At 42.3% G+C, this 20,569-nt stretch overlaps 1 protein-coding gene across 6 annotated transcripts in view; it reads right to left on the minus strand.

Annotated features, from left to right (window-relative positions):
• SETD3 (SET domain containing 3, actin N3(tau)-histidine methyltransferase) overlaps positions 1 to 20,569 on the minus strand; it is a 64,146-nt gene that overhangs the window by 20,019 nt on the left and 23,558 nt on the right. For all 6 annotated transcript variants that reach the window (XM_061612110.1, XM_061612112.1, XM_061612107.1 and 3 more), the window contains exons 7-8: positions 15,172 to 15,230; positions 14,035 to 14,149 (exon numbers count right to left, since the gene is read on the minus strand). In XM_061612110.1, the coding sequence (XP_061468094.1) occupies positions 14,035 to 14,149; positions 15,172 to 15,230 (174 nt within the window). The remainder of the gene's footprint in view (positions 1 to 14,034; positions 14,150 to 15,171; positions 15,231 to 20,569) is intronic.

Genomic DNA, 20,569 nt, shown 5'->3' on the forward strand with positions numbered 1-20,569 from the left:
CGACCTCTCTGCAGTAGGGACTGGCTCTATCGCCGCTATGTCCAAGAGGTGATGTATCGCAGTCTGCATGATGCAATGCCTGGCTGGTGCCCTGGGACAAGGGGAGGGATGAAACTTGTCTGGAGGTATTGCCCAAAACTCAATTGTATACCCATAACAAAAAAGATCTCTGATCCAGGAGATCTGAGTCAGACGTAGCCAAAGTTTGCCAAATAAAAGAATTCTGCCCCCAACTGGTATTATATTAATACTGTCTGCGCTGTCGAGACCCTCCCCTGTATGATGACGTTGAGGAGCCTCTGCGGCCCTGGTACTGACCTCTACCCGGGAAACGTCGGTTCCAGCCTTCCCTGGAGGAGCGGAAATCATATGTTGGGAACTCACGGCCTCATCCCCCGGGCCGCGTTCCTCGAAAGGGCTGAGACGTGCGGTATGAAGCGAAACGTCTAAAGGGTCTGCGCTCAATGTTTCTGGCGGTGGCCAAGACAGGCTTTCGAGTGTCCTTAGGGTCAACAAGCACCGCCTTTAGTGCCTCCTCACCGAAAAGTAATGACCCGGCATAAGGTGCCCGTGATAGATTAACTCTGGCAGTAGAGTCAGCCTGCCAGTGACGAAGCCAGAGGGTCCGTCGGGCAACAACCTGAGCTGCTATGGCTCGTGCTCCTAGCTGATTCGCGTCCAAGGTGGCGTCGGCTACGAAGGCAGCTGTTTTGCACAATTTTAGTAGCGATCTTCGCAGAGAGACAGGATCTGGATTGGGAACGTCGATGAGGTCGTCCAACCACATCATCGCTGCCCTGGCAAAAATAGAGGCTGAGGTAGATGCACGCATAGAAAAGGCGATGGCCTCATGGGTCTTGCGTAAAGCAAAGTCCATGCAAAGTTCAGTGGCATCCTTTAAATGAGATTCTCCTTCTCTAGGCAAAAGGGATCTGGAAACTAAGCTGGAAATTGGCTTGTCTGTGCCGGGGACAGCCAGTCTGGTAGAAAAGTCCGGGGCCAAAGGATAAAGTGTGTCCGCAATGTTATTAAATCGGCGTGCTTGTAAAGGGTGAGACCATTCATCCTTGGCCAACTTAGTGATGGGGTCTGGCACCGGCAGAAAGTTTTCTACTGGCGTGGGGGATTTCAAGACCCTGGCCCCCTTTAAAGCGGGAGTGGCAGCTGCAGTGGGAGTGGATTGAAGGCCAAGGGTGTTCAACACTCTGTGCGCAAGGGGCTGGTAATCTGAGGCATCGAAGAGGCAATAAGTTGTATCCTGCTCATGTTCCGAATGGTCACTCCATTCGTCTCCTTGGTCTTGCAGCGCGAATGTGGACTCCTCCTCATAAGAGGCGTCATCAATAAACCTGCCCCTGACAATGTCAAACGGGTCTGGAGAACCTGGTGGGTTTGTCTCACTGTGTACAAAGTGTTCCCCACTGTGTTGAGGAATAGCAGGAACTTGTGATGGGGACTGTCTCTGAGCGAAAAATGACAGCATGCCCTGAAGTTGTGAGATAAACTTGTGGGACAGCTGCAGACCTAGAGATGTAGATGGTTGCTCTTGGATAGGCAGAAGTGCAGAAGGCCCCACAGGTAGTGAAGAAGAGTGAGCCCCAGATTGGCTGACCGTTGGTTGTACAGGAAAGCCAGGAAAGTCCTCCTCATCAGAGGAAGCAGCAGGAGAATGAAATAGGGTAGTTAATCGTGCATGGTTTGACCCCTCTGGAACTGGAACAGAGACATAGCGGGGCCGCTTGGTTGTGCAGTGGCTGGAAAGATGTTTAGTTTTGGCAGGCGCTTTAGCATGCTTATGTTTGACCGGCTTAGTTGGTTTAGGCTTGGTCATCTGGTTTGTCTCTGGCTGTTGTTTTGGCTTGGTTGCCTGCGTTGTCTCTGGCTGTTCTGCCATCATATACTTTAAAGGGTAGCAGTCCACGGCACACGACTGGGGCAGAATGCACTGGCTGATGGCGAAGTACACTGCCACGACGGGGCAGAATGTACACTATGAACAGTCTTAGTACACGGCCACAGATGGGGCAGAATGCACGTCCAGATAGCTTGGCACAGTATCCACAGGCTTGGTACAAAGTGGATTAGAATGTAATATTTGCACCAGTACACGGCACACGACTGGGGCAGAATGCACTGGTGAAGAACGTACAGATCAAGCAGCGGTGTGCACTCCCACAGGCTTAATACACGGCCGCGAGTGGGGCAGAATGTACAATTGGGGGAGCCTGGTTAACAGCCACAGCCTTGAAACAGGAGAGATTCTGTGTACTATAATTCTATCTGCAGCACACCCACACACACAGGGAAGGTAACGTTGAGACTTCAATAACTGCTAGCCACAGCTCAGGGCTAGGCCCGGTGTTAGGTTGGGGGCAAGCAAAATGGCGCCCATGGAAAGGGCGGGAAAATTATGAAACAAAATGGCGGGCACGTTGTGCAATAACACCTGTAGATCGAGACAGGAGCAAAGGAATAAACTTCAAAAAAGGGGCGGCCGTAAGACGTTCTGCAGACCGCGGGGCTGAGAACTTAGGCGCGGTTGTAGAATAAGGCAAGGGAGACTCCGCTAATAGAGTTGGTATAAGGGAGAAGACGCAGACTGCAGAGACTGCCGCAGCGAGGGATCTAAAGCTGCGAAACGGTCGAGAGGGAAGGGCAGTCCAACGACTAAAATCCTCAACAAAGGAGGAGAGCCGCAGCCACAAGCTCTTGGAGCTGCCGCTGCAAGCTCCGTAAATACTGAGAGCGCCGCCTGATTCGGGTGGCGGGGAAATACAGGGAGCTGCAACCGCAAGCTCCCGTTCGACCGCCGCCGAGGAGAGAAAGAGACCCGCAGCCGCATGGTCTCTAAAAAGGCCGGTAGAGTAAAAGCGGCGGTGGAGTAAAGGCTGGGGCCGTAAAAGACGGCGGGGAAAGACAGGGAGCTACAGTCGCGAACTCCCGTCTGACCGCCGCCGAGGAAAAAGAGACCCGCAGCCGTGGGGTCTCGAAAAAGCCATTAAGGTAAAGGCTGGGCCCGTAAAGGCTGGGCCCGTAAAAAACTGCGGGGAAGCAGGGGCTGCCGCCGCAAGCTCCCGTGCGACCACCGCCTGGGAGAGAGAGAACTGCCGCCGCTGTCTCTCTAAAAAGGCGTTAGGAGAAAAGTTGGGGGGAAAGAGAACGGTCCGGGTAAGGACGAAAAAACTCCCCCGTGATAATCTCCAGAATAACGGCGACACACAATGATTAGACAAGACAGAGGGAAGGGAACAAGGAGTAGACACACAACAAAGGAAAATCCTCCACACTCTGTCACACAATACAAATAACTTATCTAGACACTATGGCAATATATCTTGCAAGGACGGAGGCAAGAATGAACTGGAGAGTGGGAGGGGCCTGACGCCCCTAGTCTTGACTTCAGCAACATTCTTGCCTTCGGACGATAGGTGGAGTCACTACCCGCTTTGATGGCCTACCTCCTATGGAAAAGAGCCTGCTGGATCAGGCCAGTGGCCCATGAGTTGACACCTACATTAGCCTTTCCTAACCTTTGGAGCCCCAGATGTTGCTGGACTACAGTTCCCATAATTCCTGACCATTGACCATGCTGGCTGGGACAGATGGGACTTGCAGTCCTGCAGCATTTGGGGACCCAAAGGTTGGGAAAGGCTGACCTCTATAATATGCAGGCAGAGGGAAGCTTGATTACATGTCTTCCTTCGTTAAAAAGGGCAATGTGGAAAATCGGCCTTAATTTATGAACATTAAGCATCTTCATTACAGATGACAGAAGATTGATTGATTGATTGCTTTATTATGGTCAAAGACCAGTAGAGATGACAGAAGAAATATACTTGAGAAAAGTCCAGAAAACAGCACCCTTTTAGACCACTTCTTGCTGGTCCCAAGCTAATCCTCCTGACACATAACAGTGCTGCTGAGTTTCAAGTCACTCCCACCGGGTACTCTGCAGCACTAAGAGAACTAGATTCTGTCAAATACTTCAGTTCTTAGTATATTTTCCATCACATAAAACAAAAGGAGTAGATAACTCTGAATCTTTGGGGGATACTTTCCTCAGAGGACTCCAATTTACTTGTAAATAATCCCTTTATCTGAAGCTTACAGAATTATTCTTAGATGCTGAAGGGATTTTACTATGGCAATAGTCAAAGAGGAAGGAGCTGCCACTTTACCATATTTCTTTTAAAAATCACAAGAACAAAAGTAGCTCATTTTTAATGTGGAAATTGTCCCACAATGTGATTTTCATGAAGCTGGAAGGTTCTTGATAAATCATGTTGTACAACATAGAAAACATACCAGTAACAAGGAAGTGAATATTACAGTATTCAGACATGACTGTGTCTTGAAGATGTGACTTGAAACAAAATGTACAAGGGTTTTCAAGTGGGGTAGCAATGTTTACTTGAATAACCAGTTAATTAACAGATTTTAAATCTTTTGAAATAATAATAATAATAAAATAATACAATTTTATTTCTGAGTCGCCTATCTGGCCGGGTTAACGGCCACTCTAGGCGACGTACATAATAGGATAAAATACAACATATGAAATAAAATACAACATATAAAATACTAACAGATAACCCAAAACCTCAACTATAATGAGCTAAAGCCATCCACAACTATAACAAGATAAAACTAATCCACCCCAGGAAGATTGTATGCCTGCCTAAATAGCCAGGTTTTCAAGGCTCAGCGGAAACTTGGCAGAGAGGGGGCATGGCGAAGGTCATAGGGCAGGGATTCCAGAGGGTGGGGGCCACAATCGAGAATGCCCTCTCTCTGGTCCGCACCAGTCTAGCTGTTCTAACTGGTGGGACCGAGAGAAGGTCTTGAGTGGCTGATCTCGTCAGGCAGCATATTTGGTGATGTTGGAGGCGCTCCTTCAGATAAACTGGGCTGAAACCGTATAGGGCTTTAAAGGTTAATACCAACACCTTGAATTGGGCCCGGTAGACAACTGGTAACCAGTGTAGGTCTTCTAACACCGGAGTGATGTGATCATGGCGACGGCTGTTCTTAATTAAACGTGCTGCCGCATTCTGTACCAGCTGCAGTTTCTGGACCGTTTTCAAGGGTAACCCAACATAGAGCGCATTACAGTAGCCTAAGCGAGAGGAGACCAGGGCATGTACCACCCGTGGGAGCAGATGGACAGGAAGGTAGGGTCGCAGCCTCTGTATCAGATGTAATTGATACCAAGCTGCCCGGCTTACTGCCAAGACCTGAGCCTCCAAGGACAGCTGGGAGTCAAGAATGATCCCGAGGCTGCGGACCTGGTCCTTCAGGGGCAATCTTACCCCATTAAACACCAGGTCTATATCTCCTAACCTTCTCTTGTCTCCCACGAGCAGCACCTCGGTCTTGTCGGGGTTCAGTTTCAGCCTATTACCTCCCATCCATTCACTTACGGACTCTAGGCACTTGGAAATGGTATCCACAGCCAACTCTGGTGAGGACTTGAACGAGAGAAAGAGCTGAGTGTCATCCGCATATTGATGACACTGTAGCCCAAATCTCCTGATGATGGCTCCCAGCAGCTTTACATAGATGTTAAATAGCATTGATTAATGTACTTACAAAAAATGAGAATAGCAAGTGTCATCTTAGAAGAGGTATTTATTTATTAGATTTATTAGTCGCCCATCTGGCTGGTTGTCCAGCCACTCTGGGCAACGTACATAATAAAAACATATAATTACATTAGAACATTAAAATCAACAGTAAGTAAAACCTCTTATCTCACACAGGACAGAATGCCTCTTCTAGTATGTTGCCTGCTCTGACATGTACATCTAAGTACAAAAGGGAAAAAGTTTTTTTCTTCAAAAATATTTTTTTAATTCAAATTTAAATGATCAATCAATTGTTTAATCAACTAAAACTAATGTTTAAACATGAGTCTTTAAATTGGGTGACAGACCTGGTTTCAAGTATTTCAGGGTTTTAAAAAGTTTTCATGTAGAGAATTTGAGGGAAAGGAGTGCTATGGCACATGTGACTTGTTTTACGTGCTTTCCATTTCTTAAAAAAAATTGCCTGCTTGTTTCATTCCTAGTGGAATGGTTTCCTGAGTTTGTGTCCTTCTCCAAGGGGTTCTCTTTTTAAAATTTCATTTTTATTTGTATAAAAGTATTCCTAACAAAATCGAAGCTTGAAATATGGGCATGTTGGATTTTTATAGGTCTATAAATCTGTTTTTCCTGTTCTCCCAGAACCTGAAAAAATTAGGGGAAACAATCCATGGGGGAATCAACCCTATAAGACTAGCATGGTAGTACTAGCAAATTCCCCACACTGACACCCAGGGGGAAATGCAGGACACAGTCTACCAAGGAGCAGGGGGTTGGGGAATGAGAATAGCTACAGCAAAGGGCTCTGAACCAGAGAAAATCCAAACAGCTCATGGACAGTTCTGACTGCGAGTACAAATCTGCTCTCAACATTATTAAGCTCCAGAGAAACATCCCTTGCTATATCATAACAAGTAACTAATAATTAAGTAACCACAGAAAAACATGTCAGGATATGATCAAAACAATAAAGAATGTGTTTTATTAAAATGCAAATGCTGTGGGGGGTTTCTCCCAATTTTTCCTCCCAAACTGCTTAATGTTAAATGCAAGTTCAGAGTTACTGGCCAGGTTTACAGTTATCGGTCCCTTCCACAGTTAAATGAACTAAGAATGGGCAGAGCGACAGATACTATTCTTTCTTTTGTACAGCAAGGCTACATTCCAGCCATACAAATATTAGAGGTTTCTACATACACCCTTTCCATCCAAACACCAGGCATATAATCACTGTTCGAGGGCACATACCAGTCAAGCAAAAGCAGTTGAGAAGGGCACGAAGCAAGGCTGGTGAGGGACGTGGCCTAAGGAGATACCACCTGGGAGAATAGAGGCCTGGAAGCCCACATTTGGACCCAGGCAGAAGGTTCCCCACCCCTGAGATGTATTAAAGAAACTTGACACTTTTGCAGCTGTCTTTCAGGAAGGCAGGCAAGCTTTAGAAATGTCTTTGCTAACTGCAACAGATTATGCCCAGTACAGAAGAAAACCTTTTGCACCAAGTTATATTAGAAAAAATATGGAAGTGCTTCTTTGCACTGGTATACCAGTGATCTTTTACACTGAGCATAATCTACAAAGAGCAACTGAAGGCAGCAACATTATGGCACACTGGGCTAATGCTATGCCCTCTATTAAGCAGCTTCTCCTTTCTCTTCTCTCCCCTCTCCTTTTCTCATTTAAAATTAAGCACAGAAACATAAGAAGCTGCCTGACAGAGAGTCAGGCCAGTGGCCCATCTAGCTCACTATTGTCTACACTGGCCGGCAGCAGCTTTCCAGGATTTCAGAGAGGGGATATTCCCATCCCTATCTGAAAATGCTAGGGATTGAACCTGGGATTTTCTGCATGCAAAGCAGATGCTTTGACACTAAACTACAGAACTTCCTACAAGGAAACATCTTGGGGAAGAGTTCTGCGAAACCCAAAAACTAATTTGTTACTTTATCATTTTTAATTGGCCCTATTAAACCTATTACATTACTGTCTTTATCAGGAGTTTTGCAAATGACAAGGCTGTCATTTTATGGTTGTAGCGAATGCATGAGCAGAATAGACTTCCATTTGCACAGTGGGACTTCATCTTCTTCTCTTCTCCCTGCAGCTCACCCTGCCAATCAAAATCTGTTTGATGTGTTACGGGACTCTCTGGAGTGGATTGGGGGCGGGCTGCAATTGGTAGGAGAGAAAGGAGGAAGTCCTACTGAACAAATGGAAGCCCACTTGCAAAATGTTGGATTCTGCTCTAAGTTTTTATATTTCATTTTTAAACTGTGTAAATTGATTATATTGTTTTAGAGGGCACTTTTATACCTGTTAACATTTTATATTGTATGAAGTCATACAGAAAAGAACTAATGCATTTATATAACCACCACCTACTACCGCCCCCCAATCACAACAAATAGAGAAGGGAGATAAGAAAAGTTAAATTAAACCTACTGGAAAAACTTGGTAAGAACCCATCCCTATTGGCAGCCTAGCTGCTTTAATTTGGACTAACTGAATTTTCAAAGTATTCTTCAAAGGCAGTCTCGCATATAGGCGCACTGCAACAATTTGCTTTTATTTATTACAATTACATCCTGTAATCTAATCTGGAGGTTACTAGAGCATAGGTAACTATGGCTAGGATATCTCTATCCAGGAGAGGTTGCAGTTAGTGCACCAGTCTTCTCTGGAGAAACACACTGCAAGTTATAGATGTTACTCTGGTTTTACTAAAAAGACAACAACCCCAAGCCTGATCCTTTAGAGGAAACACAAACTCATCCAGAACAGGTTGACCACAATCACACCCGGCAAACAAATGGCTCACAGAGAGTACATCCATCTTATCAAGATAGAGTTAGTTTATTGGCCCCCATTCAGTTCATCACTGATCCCAGACACCACTTCCACTGAGTCACCTGAATCAGATGATTCACTTGAAATTATACCAGAAAGTGGCTGGGAGAAAAGCTCTGGTTTTAGCATGAATTGGAAGTGAAGCATCTGAATGAAGTTTACTGCATCTAATGAAGGAAAAATGCTTCACAATTTACAATCTCTCATTGGTAAGTTTAACAAATGAAAACACATTATTTTCTCTAAACCGAGCTGCTGTGGCCCTCAACAACATCAGATAAGTTTGTTTCACAGAAGCCAGCAGTAGTGAAAAATATTAGGGATGCATCACAGAACCCTGCCACTTTAGAACTAATAGCTAAACAACTGTGAAGCACAAGAGAATATTGTGGAACTAAATCATCAATACCAGTTTGGCTGTGAGAGGGGGTATGTATGAAAAAAAGAGAGTTTTTCTGTACAAAATTGTTCATCTACAGTAAAAAGAAAATGTTGCTTCTTTTCTCCAGCTATGATGATTAATGCGAACCGATGACTATAGTAATTTTAACACATGAATCTCTTCTACCTCTGTTTTTCTTTAATTTTAATATCAGTTTTATTGGGCTCTTTTGCTTGGTCTGTACATGATGATTCTCCTTGCCCAGGAGGCTGTAAACCTTTGGCAGCACCAGTAACCAATTTAACTGTCAAGTCACAATGCTGCTAAAGAACAACAAAGAGAAATACATGAAGACAGTATTCTTGACAGAGTTCTTAGAGCAGGATGATCTAATTAGTAGTGTCAGAAGCAAGAAAAAGCAAAACGAACATAGTTCCAACTGAAACCAAAAGAGCCTTCTATTATTTAGCTTGTGGAAGAAAAAAATGCTCATGGGGAAGAGCAAGAATAGAGATGCATCATAGCTGACTGAAGAAACATCTCACCACCAACTTTACAAAGAAGGCAACACCATCTATCTTCTAGCTTTCATGCAGTGAGTCAGGATTTTCTTGAGCATCAATATGGAAACTAAGGCAAAGGTGGTGCTCCTAAGCTCACAGGAAAATGCTTCACTGAGGTGAATGGTATAAGATAGTGGCTGTGACTTGGGAAGTCCCTGGTTTAAATCTTACCTGAGCCACGAATTCACCAGATAGTCTTAGGAACCCACTATCTCTCAGCTTTAGCCCCAATTTCACACCTATAATGTAGAAATAATTATACAGCCATCCATGAGAGTGGCTGTATACTTTAGTCGGCATGGATTTTTTGCATTCCGCAATGTTAAATTGAAGATACCCCCATGCCATTCTGATGTTTCCCATAAGCTCATTTCAAAACAAAACCTTACAAAACTTATACTCCTCAACTCAGAAACGATTGCATAACAACGCTCTAAGTGTTCATGGTGATACACAAAACAGTCAGAGAGAATAGGGAGTTCAAAGTCTAAAAAGAGAGGGGAAAAAACCAGCCCCCTTTTTTCTGTCAGAGTTCTCATAATGGGCTCCTGCGGGGAGGAAGGGCGGGATATTAAACAAACAAACAAGCAAACAAATAATCTGTTGGAATTCATTAAAAATCAGCCATGTTCACAGAGTACCTGTAATCCTATTACTGACTTTGCCCCATACTCTGACCTTCATCTTCTGCAGTTTAAAAGTTTAAAAAATTCCTGGCTGATTTTTAATTAATTTAAGGATTCATTAAGATAATGTCAGGCATGCTCAGTAAGAACCAAGTGTCAGTGTTCTAAAAGCCAGACTCACAGCTGCTTGGCTAATCAGGGGGCCACACCCACATCAGACTTTGATTTCACGTGAGACAGTCATAGCTTTCCCCAAAGAATCCTGCGAAGTGTAGTTTGTGAAGGGTGCTGAGAGGAGACCCTTGTTCCCCTGACACAGCTCCAGTAGCCAGAGTGGTTTAACAGTCAGCCGCTCTGATTGTGAGGGGAACAGGGCATCTCCTAGCAACTCTCAGCACCCTTCACTAACTACACTTCCCAGCATTCTTTGGGAGAAGTCATGACTACCTAAAGTGAAATGACAGTCTGGTGTGGATGTGGCCAGGGACAGCTTTGGTTTAAATTTGGGTGGGAGGCTACATGTGCCTGCTGTAGAATAAAAAGGTGGGGGAAACAGTGAGAAAGAATGATACTGTTCACAATGTTTTCCTTTTGGAAAGGAAAGGGGCTTCCCCTCTGCCCAGTGTTCACCCACTCAATCTCCTCCCCTTCCTGCCCTCCTCCTCCCCCCCTCCCCTCCCCCTGGTCAGATTCACCTATCCTAAGCATGACTGGACAGGAGTAAATCCCACTGAACTCAAAAAGCATGCAAATGATCAAACCTGTCCTCCCTTCCTCCTCCCTCCTATTCCCTTCCTCTTGCCCCTTCCCTCTCCCTTCCTTCACTCCTCCCTTCCCTTCCCCTTCCAATGCCCTCCTTCCCCCTCCTCCTCCCCTCTCTTCTGCAATCCCCCCTCCTCCCTCAAGATTAGTTTTACCTATCCTAGGACTACGATCTGGGACACTAGGGTTCAAATCCCCACTCAGCCATGAAGCTCCCTAGGTGACCTTGGGCCAGTCACTGCCTCTCAGCCTCAGAGGAAGGCAATGGTAAACCCCTTCTGAATACCGCTTACCGTGAAAACCCTATTCATAGGGTCACCATAAGTCAGAATCGACTTGAAGGCAGTCCATTTCATTTTCAAGAATGACTGCATGGGAGTAAATCCCATTGAACTCAATTAAGTATGCAAATTATCAAACCTGCCCTCCCCTCCTCCTCCCTCCCATCACCTCCCTTTTGCCCCTTCCCTCCTCCTTCCTTTACCCCTCCACCTCCCCTTCTTCCCCCTCCCACTCCTTCTGCTCCCCTCTCCCCTCCCCTTCCCCTCCTCCTCATGGTCAGTTTTACTTATCCTAGTTATGACTGCACAGGAGTAAATCCCATTTAACTCAATAAGCATGCAAATGAGCAGACCTGCCTTTCCCCTCCTTCTCTTCTCCTCTCCCTTCTTCCTCTCCTCCCTTCTTCCTCCTTCCTGCCCACTCCAGACCTCTCTTCCCATGGTTAGTTTTACCTATCCTAAGCATGATTGCATGGGAGTAAATCCCACTGAACTCAATAAACATGCAAATGATCAAACCTACTCTCCTCCCCCCCATCCCCTGTGGTCAGTTTCACCTATCCTAAGTATGATTGTAGGGACTAGATCCCACTGAACTCAATAAGCATGCAAATGATCACTCCATTCTCAGCAAACTTGCACAGGATCCCATTTCTTACCTCCCGGATAAAATGCAGGGAAATTCACTAACAGGCAAAAAACCTTGCTGTTTAAGAATGTACCTATAGCCAACAGATATTTCTATCAAACTTTATAAAGAAGGGAAATTGGGCAGCTATAGTGAATGCACCAGGGGAGCAGGAGACCTGAACTCCTCTCTGAGATATTGTATTGCCCTACAAATTGGTCAAAATGCAAACACCATTTCGGTTGGTCTTTCACAGTCCAATCCACTTCCTGTGTAGCTTGGAAGAATTTGGTAACATGTATGCAACCATTCTTTGCATTTTCCCCCTGCTACTATGGGGAGCATTTAGATTTATTTATTTATAATATTTATCCATAGCTTTTTTCACCAAAGCATCTCAGAGCAGCTTATATAATAAAATAGAAATAACAAAAAACATTAAACCCAATATATAAAAATAGCAATAAAACAAGACCTACAGTGCTCATTATATGAAAAATGAAATGGACTGCCTTCCAGTCGATTCCAACTTATGGCGACCCCATGAATAGGGTTTTCATGGTAAGCGGCATTCAGAGGTGGTTTACTATTGCCTTCCTCTCATTATATAAAAAGGAGAAAATCCTACCCATACCACTAAGCACTGAAACAAGACCCCAAACGTAAGAAATTACCTTCCCAATTAAGGCCCAAAGGGTAAACAAAAATGGTTTTGCCTAGAGCCTAAAACAGACAGCAAGTGGGGAACCACCATTGAAAAGGACCATTCATGTATCACCTTCCTCCATTCTTCCCTTAAAGAGGGAACACAGAGAAGGGCCTCAGATGATGAACACAGTGTCCAGGTTGGCTCATGTGGGGAGAGGCTGTCCTTGAGGTACTGAAGTCCTGAGCCACATAAAGCTTTGTGGGCAAAAACCAACACTTTGAGTTGAGCCTGGAAATTAACTGGGACAATGATGCAGAGGAAAGAGTTAACTCCCCTTCTTTCTGCACCAAATTTCTAATCCATTTTGGGGCCTCCCACAGCTGCTTTGAAGAAAGAAAAAGGAAAGATGGAAGGTCTCATCTAAACTGGCCCTGTGACTCACCTAGTTACACAAGAGAAGCTGAGAAGAGGGAATAAGTAGGGGGGATAACTCTGAGAATGCCAGAGTGAAGGAGACATGTTAAACAGGTCTTTAACCTGTTGTTGTGTAAATTTGTATATTTGTTAAGCAGAGAATAACAGCGGTCTGAAATGCATGTGTGCCAGTGTGTGTGTTTACCTAAGAAAGCAGGCTTTTACCCTGCATTGAGAACACTGAGACTTTAGTAAAATAAGAAAAGCTACTTTATTTATAGAAATACATAGTAGATAGAAAGGCATACCTAGTTCTAACTAACTAACTAAGTTGGAGGTGCAGCGCCCAGGCTTGGGAGTTGCTCTCATGGCTTAGGAGAGAGAGAGAGCAGAGACAAAGGTGTCTCCTCTCTCTCGGACAGTCGTAGAAGAGAAGAGAGGAAAGGGCGGAAGGAGGAGGGGCAGATAAGCTTCCCTTAAGACGTATCAGTTTAACAACGGAGGAAGTCAAGGTAAAGGTAATCAAGCCTATCCATCTGGAGGACCCTAACTCTATCTCCCTTCTGGAACATAAACAAAAGAACAAAACAGGAGTTGCTCTTGCCCCACTTCCAACATAACCCACACCAAGGGAAGGCAACAGACAGATACCCAGAGATAAAGAATGTCAATGGTAGGAAACAGAAGGGGGTGCAGTCTGGAAAGATGTAAATTTGGGGTTTCACAGGATACTATTCCACCAGAATATCAGAGGAGCAAATATTGCAAGAAGGAACGTGGAGGCAGAAAAGAAGGATATAGGGGAACAAGAGAACAAAGACATTTGAACAATAGAAAAAGGTTTAAAGAGTTTTGAGTTTTCTCAGCAAGTTTCTAAACCCAAGACAAACAAAGATTAAGAACTGCTTAGACTCTCCATATTTTCAGTGGCTTCACTGTCACACATTTAGTTTGTCTGAAATTGATTTCCAATTAAAAATGAATTGATTTGTTACTCTAATGAAGCAATGGTTTCACCAACTTTTTTTTATTTATTTAAGAAAACTCATTTCTGGTCATTACTGCAAGTCCCCTTCCTTTTGCACAAAAGGCAAGGTAACAGATTATTCTCAGTAAAATGTTTCCCTCAAAACATATTTATCACATTTGAAGTATTAGTTTGCGTGGATGTGGCTTTCTGATTTCAAAGATCTACAATACAAGTTAGGCACTAAAATATGAAAGAACACGCTGAATCATATAAATCATTACGTCCATGCATAAAGCTCCAGAATACAGTCACAACACAAAATGTTCTTACCAGCCCATTGGTATGATTACACATGTCCCATAAAGGAATCAGAGCTAAGGTAACCCGGGAACCATCCTCTGCAGGAATCTGGTTTTGTCGTGTCATGACAGAGGAAACTGCCCATCTACAAGACAAAATACTAAGTTTAGTGAAGGTGAGAAACACTGCAACTCAGATTACACAGATTACAATTCTTTCCAGTTTTCTACTAAAAGCAGAAAATATTCTGCTCTTACCTTTATTAAGTATGTACTACTGCTGTACCAAAATTTCATACTATAGTTTACGGTGGGCAGACGTCATGCTTGTCAGATCTACTATGTTTTCTACTAGAACCCTATGAGTCACCAACCAGAGCCAGGTGCAAAAGACATCTTGTTTGAATTAAAGATCAGGATGCCTCTAAGAATGTTCTGAGCCTAGGAATTAGTTCTGAGTACCAGAACTGAACTGAGCTCACAGTCCTTTCACACAAGAACATCTACTCTTTCTACATTTCAGCAGCCCAACTTAGATGGGAAAAAAATCATCTTGCTATCATTATTGTAAAACAACCGGGAGTCAGAATCCCTTGCCAACCTACTGCAAGTCTTCCAGTGGCTCACTAGTAGATCTTGATCTATCTTTTGCCCACCCCTGCTGTAAGTTATTAATGTCAATCACCTAAAGCATCTAACTTTTGAAAGCCTAAAGACATATAGGACAGCAGTTTAAAAAAGCAACAAGAAGCATCCATTCTCTGGAAGACAATTCAGACATAAGAAGACTTCTATGAATTAATGCTATTCCTTCTATTACAAAGTATGCCCCAGCATCTTTCAAGAACAACTATTTACTTTTTTATTTTAACAGATTCCCAGAATATCAAACAGCAAGGGCCGCCCAGATTGATAAAATGCCAATTAAAAAAGGAATGTTGCAAAGTAATATAACATAATACAATTGAGAAGCAACCATTAAGTGATGCTAACTAGCTAGCTAAAAACTTTTGAAGTTAAAATCTCAATGGCAAAATTAACTGTATTCTCTGATCTGTAACATAACTGCTATGACTAGACCAGGGATTCATGATTAATAACTTGATCATTTTCTTGGGAAGCATTTGAAAGCTTAACAACCTACTTTTATGTAAAAAGGGAAACCAACCTGTAATCATCATAAGTAAAAGAATCCTTTAATGGCAGTTTGCTGGCATTAGGATGGGTCTGAGAAATAGAGGATTTAGAGAAGAGGTGAAAAGGAAAAACAAAAACAACAACAACCAGAAATCAGTCAGCAGAATTTCATTATTTAGCTGCCTAACAGATCCTAACAAGAGCCAAATGAAGCAGGAGGCGTCCAGTCGCGCTACAGAGGGATCATCATGCTATTATGCTCTCATACATCACTGTCAACTTAATTTGTTGTGCCCAGCAGCCGCCATAAATCTGTTTCTTCATATTTCAAAGACTGGAACCCACAACAGACACCAAATTTAAGGTGGACTCTCATCTTCATACCACACATACACACTTGATTGAGAAAAAGGCTGCCCCACTTATTTTCTTCTCCTAACCTGCAATTTTAATTTTATGTTTTACTTAGTTACACTTTTGGGGATAAATATATTTTAAGCATCTTGTATCTTTCCTTACATTCAAAGATTTGTTTTTTAAATCCAGGTTACACACATTTCACATGTCATAACACATTAAAATGTTGAAGCAGTTTGACATGCATAGGTCAGATGAACTGACAGGTTAGATGAACACAGTGATTATTGAACAAAACTAACGGACAATTTGATTTCTTTCTTTAAGATGCTGGTCACATTATAAATTTGAAGGGCAAGGAAAGTGAACTTAACTATTATGAGGAAATAAGAATTCCTCATAAAACAAGAATTACAGAGAACTTGTTCCTTGTTTTTGGCCAACCGACTTCAAGCCTGCTTTGTCTTATACACTTTTAAACAGAGTAACTAAAAGGAATCATACACTTTTAAACATGCTTAAAAAAAACCTTTTCCCTCTTAAGAAATTGAGAGCCATTAACAGTATCATTTTAATATTCCATTTCAATTACAGTTGAATAGACAGGTTTCAGTAAGTGATCAAATGAATGGTTATTTCTAATGATACAAATGAGTTTTGCTTGGATGTATCTTTGCAACACTGTTAATGCAAGGAGCTCTATGTAGTGTGCTTTTTTTCTTTTCTTTTTCTTTTACTCTTGATGCATTAGCATCACAAGTGCATGGTAATTTATCATCTCTCACAGTAATGTACTTGCTGGCACTGTGTGCAGGACAGTAGGGGATGAGGTAAAAGTGCCTCATACCGTAAATCAATTAGAAAACAAAAGCTTGTGCTCAGTGCACAATTTTAGGCAAATTATATATTACAAAAGACTGCCAGTTGGGTGTTATGTCCCAGGTGTCTGCTCTCTGCAACCCTTTAAATTAGCTCTGTGGATGGACTAGCTCTGAAATCCGTGGCTCCCTCAAACTTTTTTTAAAAGCGTGATTTGGTTTATATGCAAAACTTCATTTTGGATTATTTTCAGAATGACTTATGTTAAGTTCAGTGTCACAATATAGGACAGTCATTACCACAAATCACATTATAAATAAAAAACAACCCCTATTTAAATCAAAGCCATGCACAATTTTTTTCAGGTATCCTATTTCAGTTGTATGACAAAGTTACCATTGATACAATGAAAATATATAATTTAAGGTTATGCATATGGTCTGAGTTTGGTAAACATTACCCTAAACAAGAACAAAAAGTTCACCGATCATTTATTATTGTTTAGATATTTTGCACTGTTATGGGGGAAAGCCAACAGATTGTCTTGTTATGGACAAACTCTTTTTAAGAATACCTATGGACATCATAAAACAAGCTTACACAAAAAGTCCTGTTATTGTATATAATTTTTGTGTAACAATTCAACTAAGAAAAGGACTTTCTGCTAAACAGCCATACTGGGAGGTTAAGAGTGCTCTGAAGCAAAATGGTCTGGCTAGTATGGCTATGACTCCACCTACTGGCACCAGAGTAGAATACATTGAACTCAGAAGACAGCCTTAGAACTTCCGTCTTAAAACATGCAGAAGGGCAATTTTTTTTAAAGATGGAATTTAACAACAAAAAGATGGGGTTTAACATCAGTTAAGAGATAGATGTTCAGATTATTTCACCAGAGTGTAAAGATGGTGAATTTTTCAGAAATAAGAGCACAAAACTCCTATTGACAGCCATATTTATATGCTACCTTTCCAGTAAAAAAAAATTCACCTATGGTTGTTTTTTATATATATATATATTATTTGAGAGCCAGTGTGGTGTAGTGCTTAAGGTGTTGGACTACGACCTGGGAGACCAGGGTTTGAATCCCCACACAGCCATGAAGCTCACTGGGTGACCTTGGGCCAGTTACTGCCTCTCAGCCTCAGAGAAAGGCTATGGTAAACCCCCTCTAAATACTGCTTACCATGAAAACCCTATTCATAGGGTCACCATAAGTTGGAATCGACTTGAAGGCAGTCCATTTCCATTTTTTCATATATATTATTTTTTAAAAATTGTTAGATAATGATAAACCACAGTGAAACATTAACTGTTGCTTAATGTAAAATTCAAACACAACCATAGTTGCTTTAAGTAAAAGTCATTGAAAAGCCTTAGAGTGAATAGACCAGTTTAATCCTGATAGGAAAAAGGAGCAAATTATTTTCTTTGAAAAACCATTCTGTAGAATAGGCACTAGCACTAAAGGGGCTTCGTTTCACACACTAGCAGTTCTTCCTTCAGATGAGACATGGAATAGAGACTCACTGGGTAGCCTGAAATAGTAATAGGGAATTTTCTATGCAAGCAGGCATTTCCTAAGGTATTCTGGGTCCAGGACATAATCTGAACAGGAATCATTACGAACATGCACATGTTTAGGGGGTAACCAATATGGTGCCCTCCAGATGCTGAGGACTACAACTCCCATCATCTCTGACCACAGGTCATACTGACTGGGGCTGAAGTGAGTTGTGCATTCCAGATGTTTTGGAGGACAATTTCAGTTATCCCTGCCCTATGTAAGCGACCCATATGTGAAGGCTACTTTTGTTATCCTTGGTTACTAACCCAATTCCCTTGCTCTTTAAATAGTTTCTTATTTTCTACAAGGACAATGCCCGAAACTACACAAGTACATGGCTGTTAACGATGGGTCAGCTTTTAACTAATGCTAGAACACTACCCATTGAAGAAAGTTATATCCGAATGCAAGTCCACCACTTTGATTTTGCATTCTGATGTGTGTGTTATATCCCCTATAGGTATTGTTTAATAGAGGAAAACATTGGTATTGTCAATCTATGTACTTGACAATGCACATTTATATTTATAGTTTTGTCCAGGCTGTGCTGTCGATCTTAAAATATTAACAAAAATGGATACCATCAATATTTAATAATGTGTTAAATAGCAAATACTAAAAATGATCAGGGAAAATAAAACTTAACAGCTTTATATAATATTTTGGAAAGTCATCTGTATGTTTTAAGAGAGCTTTTTTCAATGGAAATGTCCTTATTTGTAAAATCAAAATCTAAAATGCAACCTTCTACTCTTAATTGAGCACAAGAAACAATACTGACTTATAATACAAAATTCTCATTGTGAGAATCATATTATAACCAAGTTAACTGCTGGATTTCTGAGAATGCTTTCCAGAGTTTTAACATGTTAGTATATCTCAACTGAAGTGACCAAGAAAAGAATGCTGATTAAAAAATTGATTTAGCATGCAGCTTCTCTTTACAGTCCCTCAGTAAAAATGAAATCTCCCTAACAAACACTTAATAAAACCTGTCAATATATCTAGAAAGAAAAATGACACAAATGCATTAAGTATTAAATACCCTTGGAAAAGTCACATATTCTATGAATTTTTGATGTACTATCTTGACATTAATGTAAAACCTTGATATTTATAATTGACAGATATTTAATAAAGTATAGAATATGGGTGCTAGAGAGCATGCAAATTTTTCAGGTTGATCAAAAAGAGATAGACACTTATTCAAATGAAGCAACCAGTTGATAAATGGCAAAAATCAGATCTTTTAAGTTCATGCTTCCTTAGCTTTTGAAACAATATTACATTCACTTTATTTTAGACAACTCTGAATTTACAATAGATTTTTTTTAAAAAAATGCAAATAGGAACGTTAAGAGAGATGTTTAATTGAAAAGCACATACCCTAGTTTTAATGGACTAGTAATAGGACTATTTACATGGATATTTGTAAACAAGGAAGGGTTTGGAGTTGGGAGATTTAACTCTAATAGATGGTGAATCCAAACACAATTATGTATAGTACCACCTATGTATGTCTACGTCAGTCACTGGGATCATGGGCACAGCCATTTGCTTAATAACTTATAACAACGGCTAGAGCGCAAGTGGTGAAAGACGTGCTGTGAAACTGATTGGGTATGAGTAAAACTTCATAACCATGCCTACTGTGTGGCGGTGAGGGCGGCAAAGAAGGGCCACTCCATCACATACATTGATCATGGTATCCTTCTGAGCTGACTTGATCAGATGGGTATTGGAGATAGTTTTACAGCGGTTCTGATACTACCTCCAGGATCTCTCATTTTCAGAGAATAGCATTGGGTGATTGTATTTTGGTCTAGCAGTTGTGCTGTGGGGGATGCTGCTGCAGGATACTATCCCCAATGCTGTTTAACATCTATATGAAGCCCTTGGGAGTAGTCACAGGAGATTTGGGACAAGGTATCAGCAGTAAGCTGATAATACCCAGCTCTATTTCTCTGTAACTTCTGAATCGGGAGAGGCCATGCAAGCCCTGGACCACCACCTGGCCTCAGTAGTGGGCTGGATGGGGGCCAATAAACTGAGTGGATACTAGCAAGATGGAGGCACTGTGGGTTGATGGTTCCCAAGTTCGGATAATTGGTCAATTGCCTGGTTTGGATGGGATCATACTACCTCTGAAAGAGCAGGGCCACAGTCTGGGGGTGTTCCTGGATCCATCTTTGTTGCTAGAGGCCCAGATGACCTCAGCGTTTAGCAGTGCCTTTTACCAGCTTTGGTTGGTAAGACAGGTGTGGCCATTTCTGGACCGGGATAGCCTGACCACTGTTGTCTATGGACTGGTAAACTCCAGGTTGTATTACTGTAATACGCTCTATGTGGGGCAACACTCTATGTGGAGCTGCCCTTGACATTGGTGCGGAAGCTGCAGCTAATGCAAAATGTGGTGGCACAACTGCTCACTGGGGCAGGGTATCACCGCTATGTTACCCTGCTGCTGAAAGAATTGCACTGACTGTCCATTAGCCATCCGGCTAAGTTCAAGGTTCTGGGTTTGGTGTATAAAGTCCTTTGCGGCTTGGGACCAGGATACCTGAAAGATCGCCTCCTCACCCCTTATATACCTATTCATTAACTGTGCTCTGCAGGTGAGAGCCTCTTGCAGATACTATCTTAACATTCTTAACAACATAGGAAGCGGACTTTTTAATGTTGTGGC

The sequence above is a fragment of the Rhineura floridana genome, chromosome 2 (assembly GCF_030035675.1).
Source record: "Rhineura floridana isolate rRhiFlo1 chromosome 2, rRhiFlo1.hap2, whole genome shotgun sequence".
Lineage (NCBI taxonomy): Eukaryota > Metazoa > Chordata > Lepidosauria > Squamata > Rhineuridae > Rhineura > Rhineura floridana.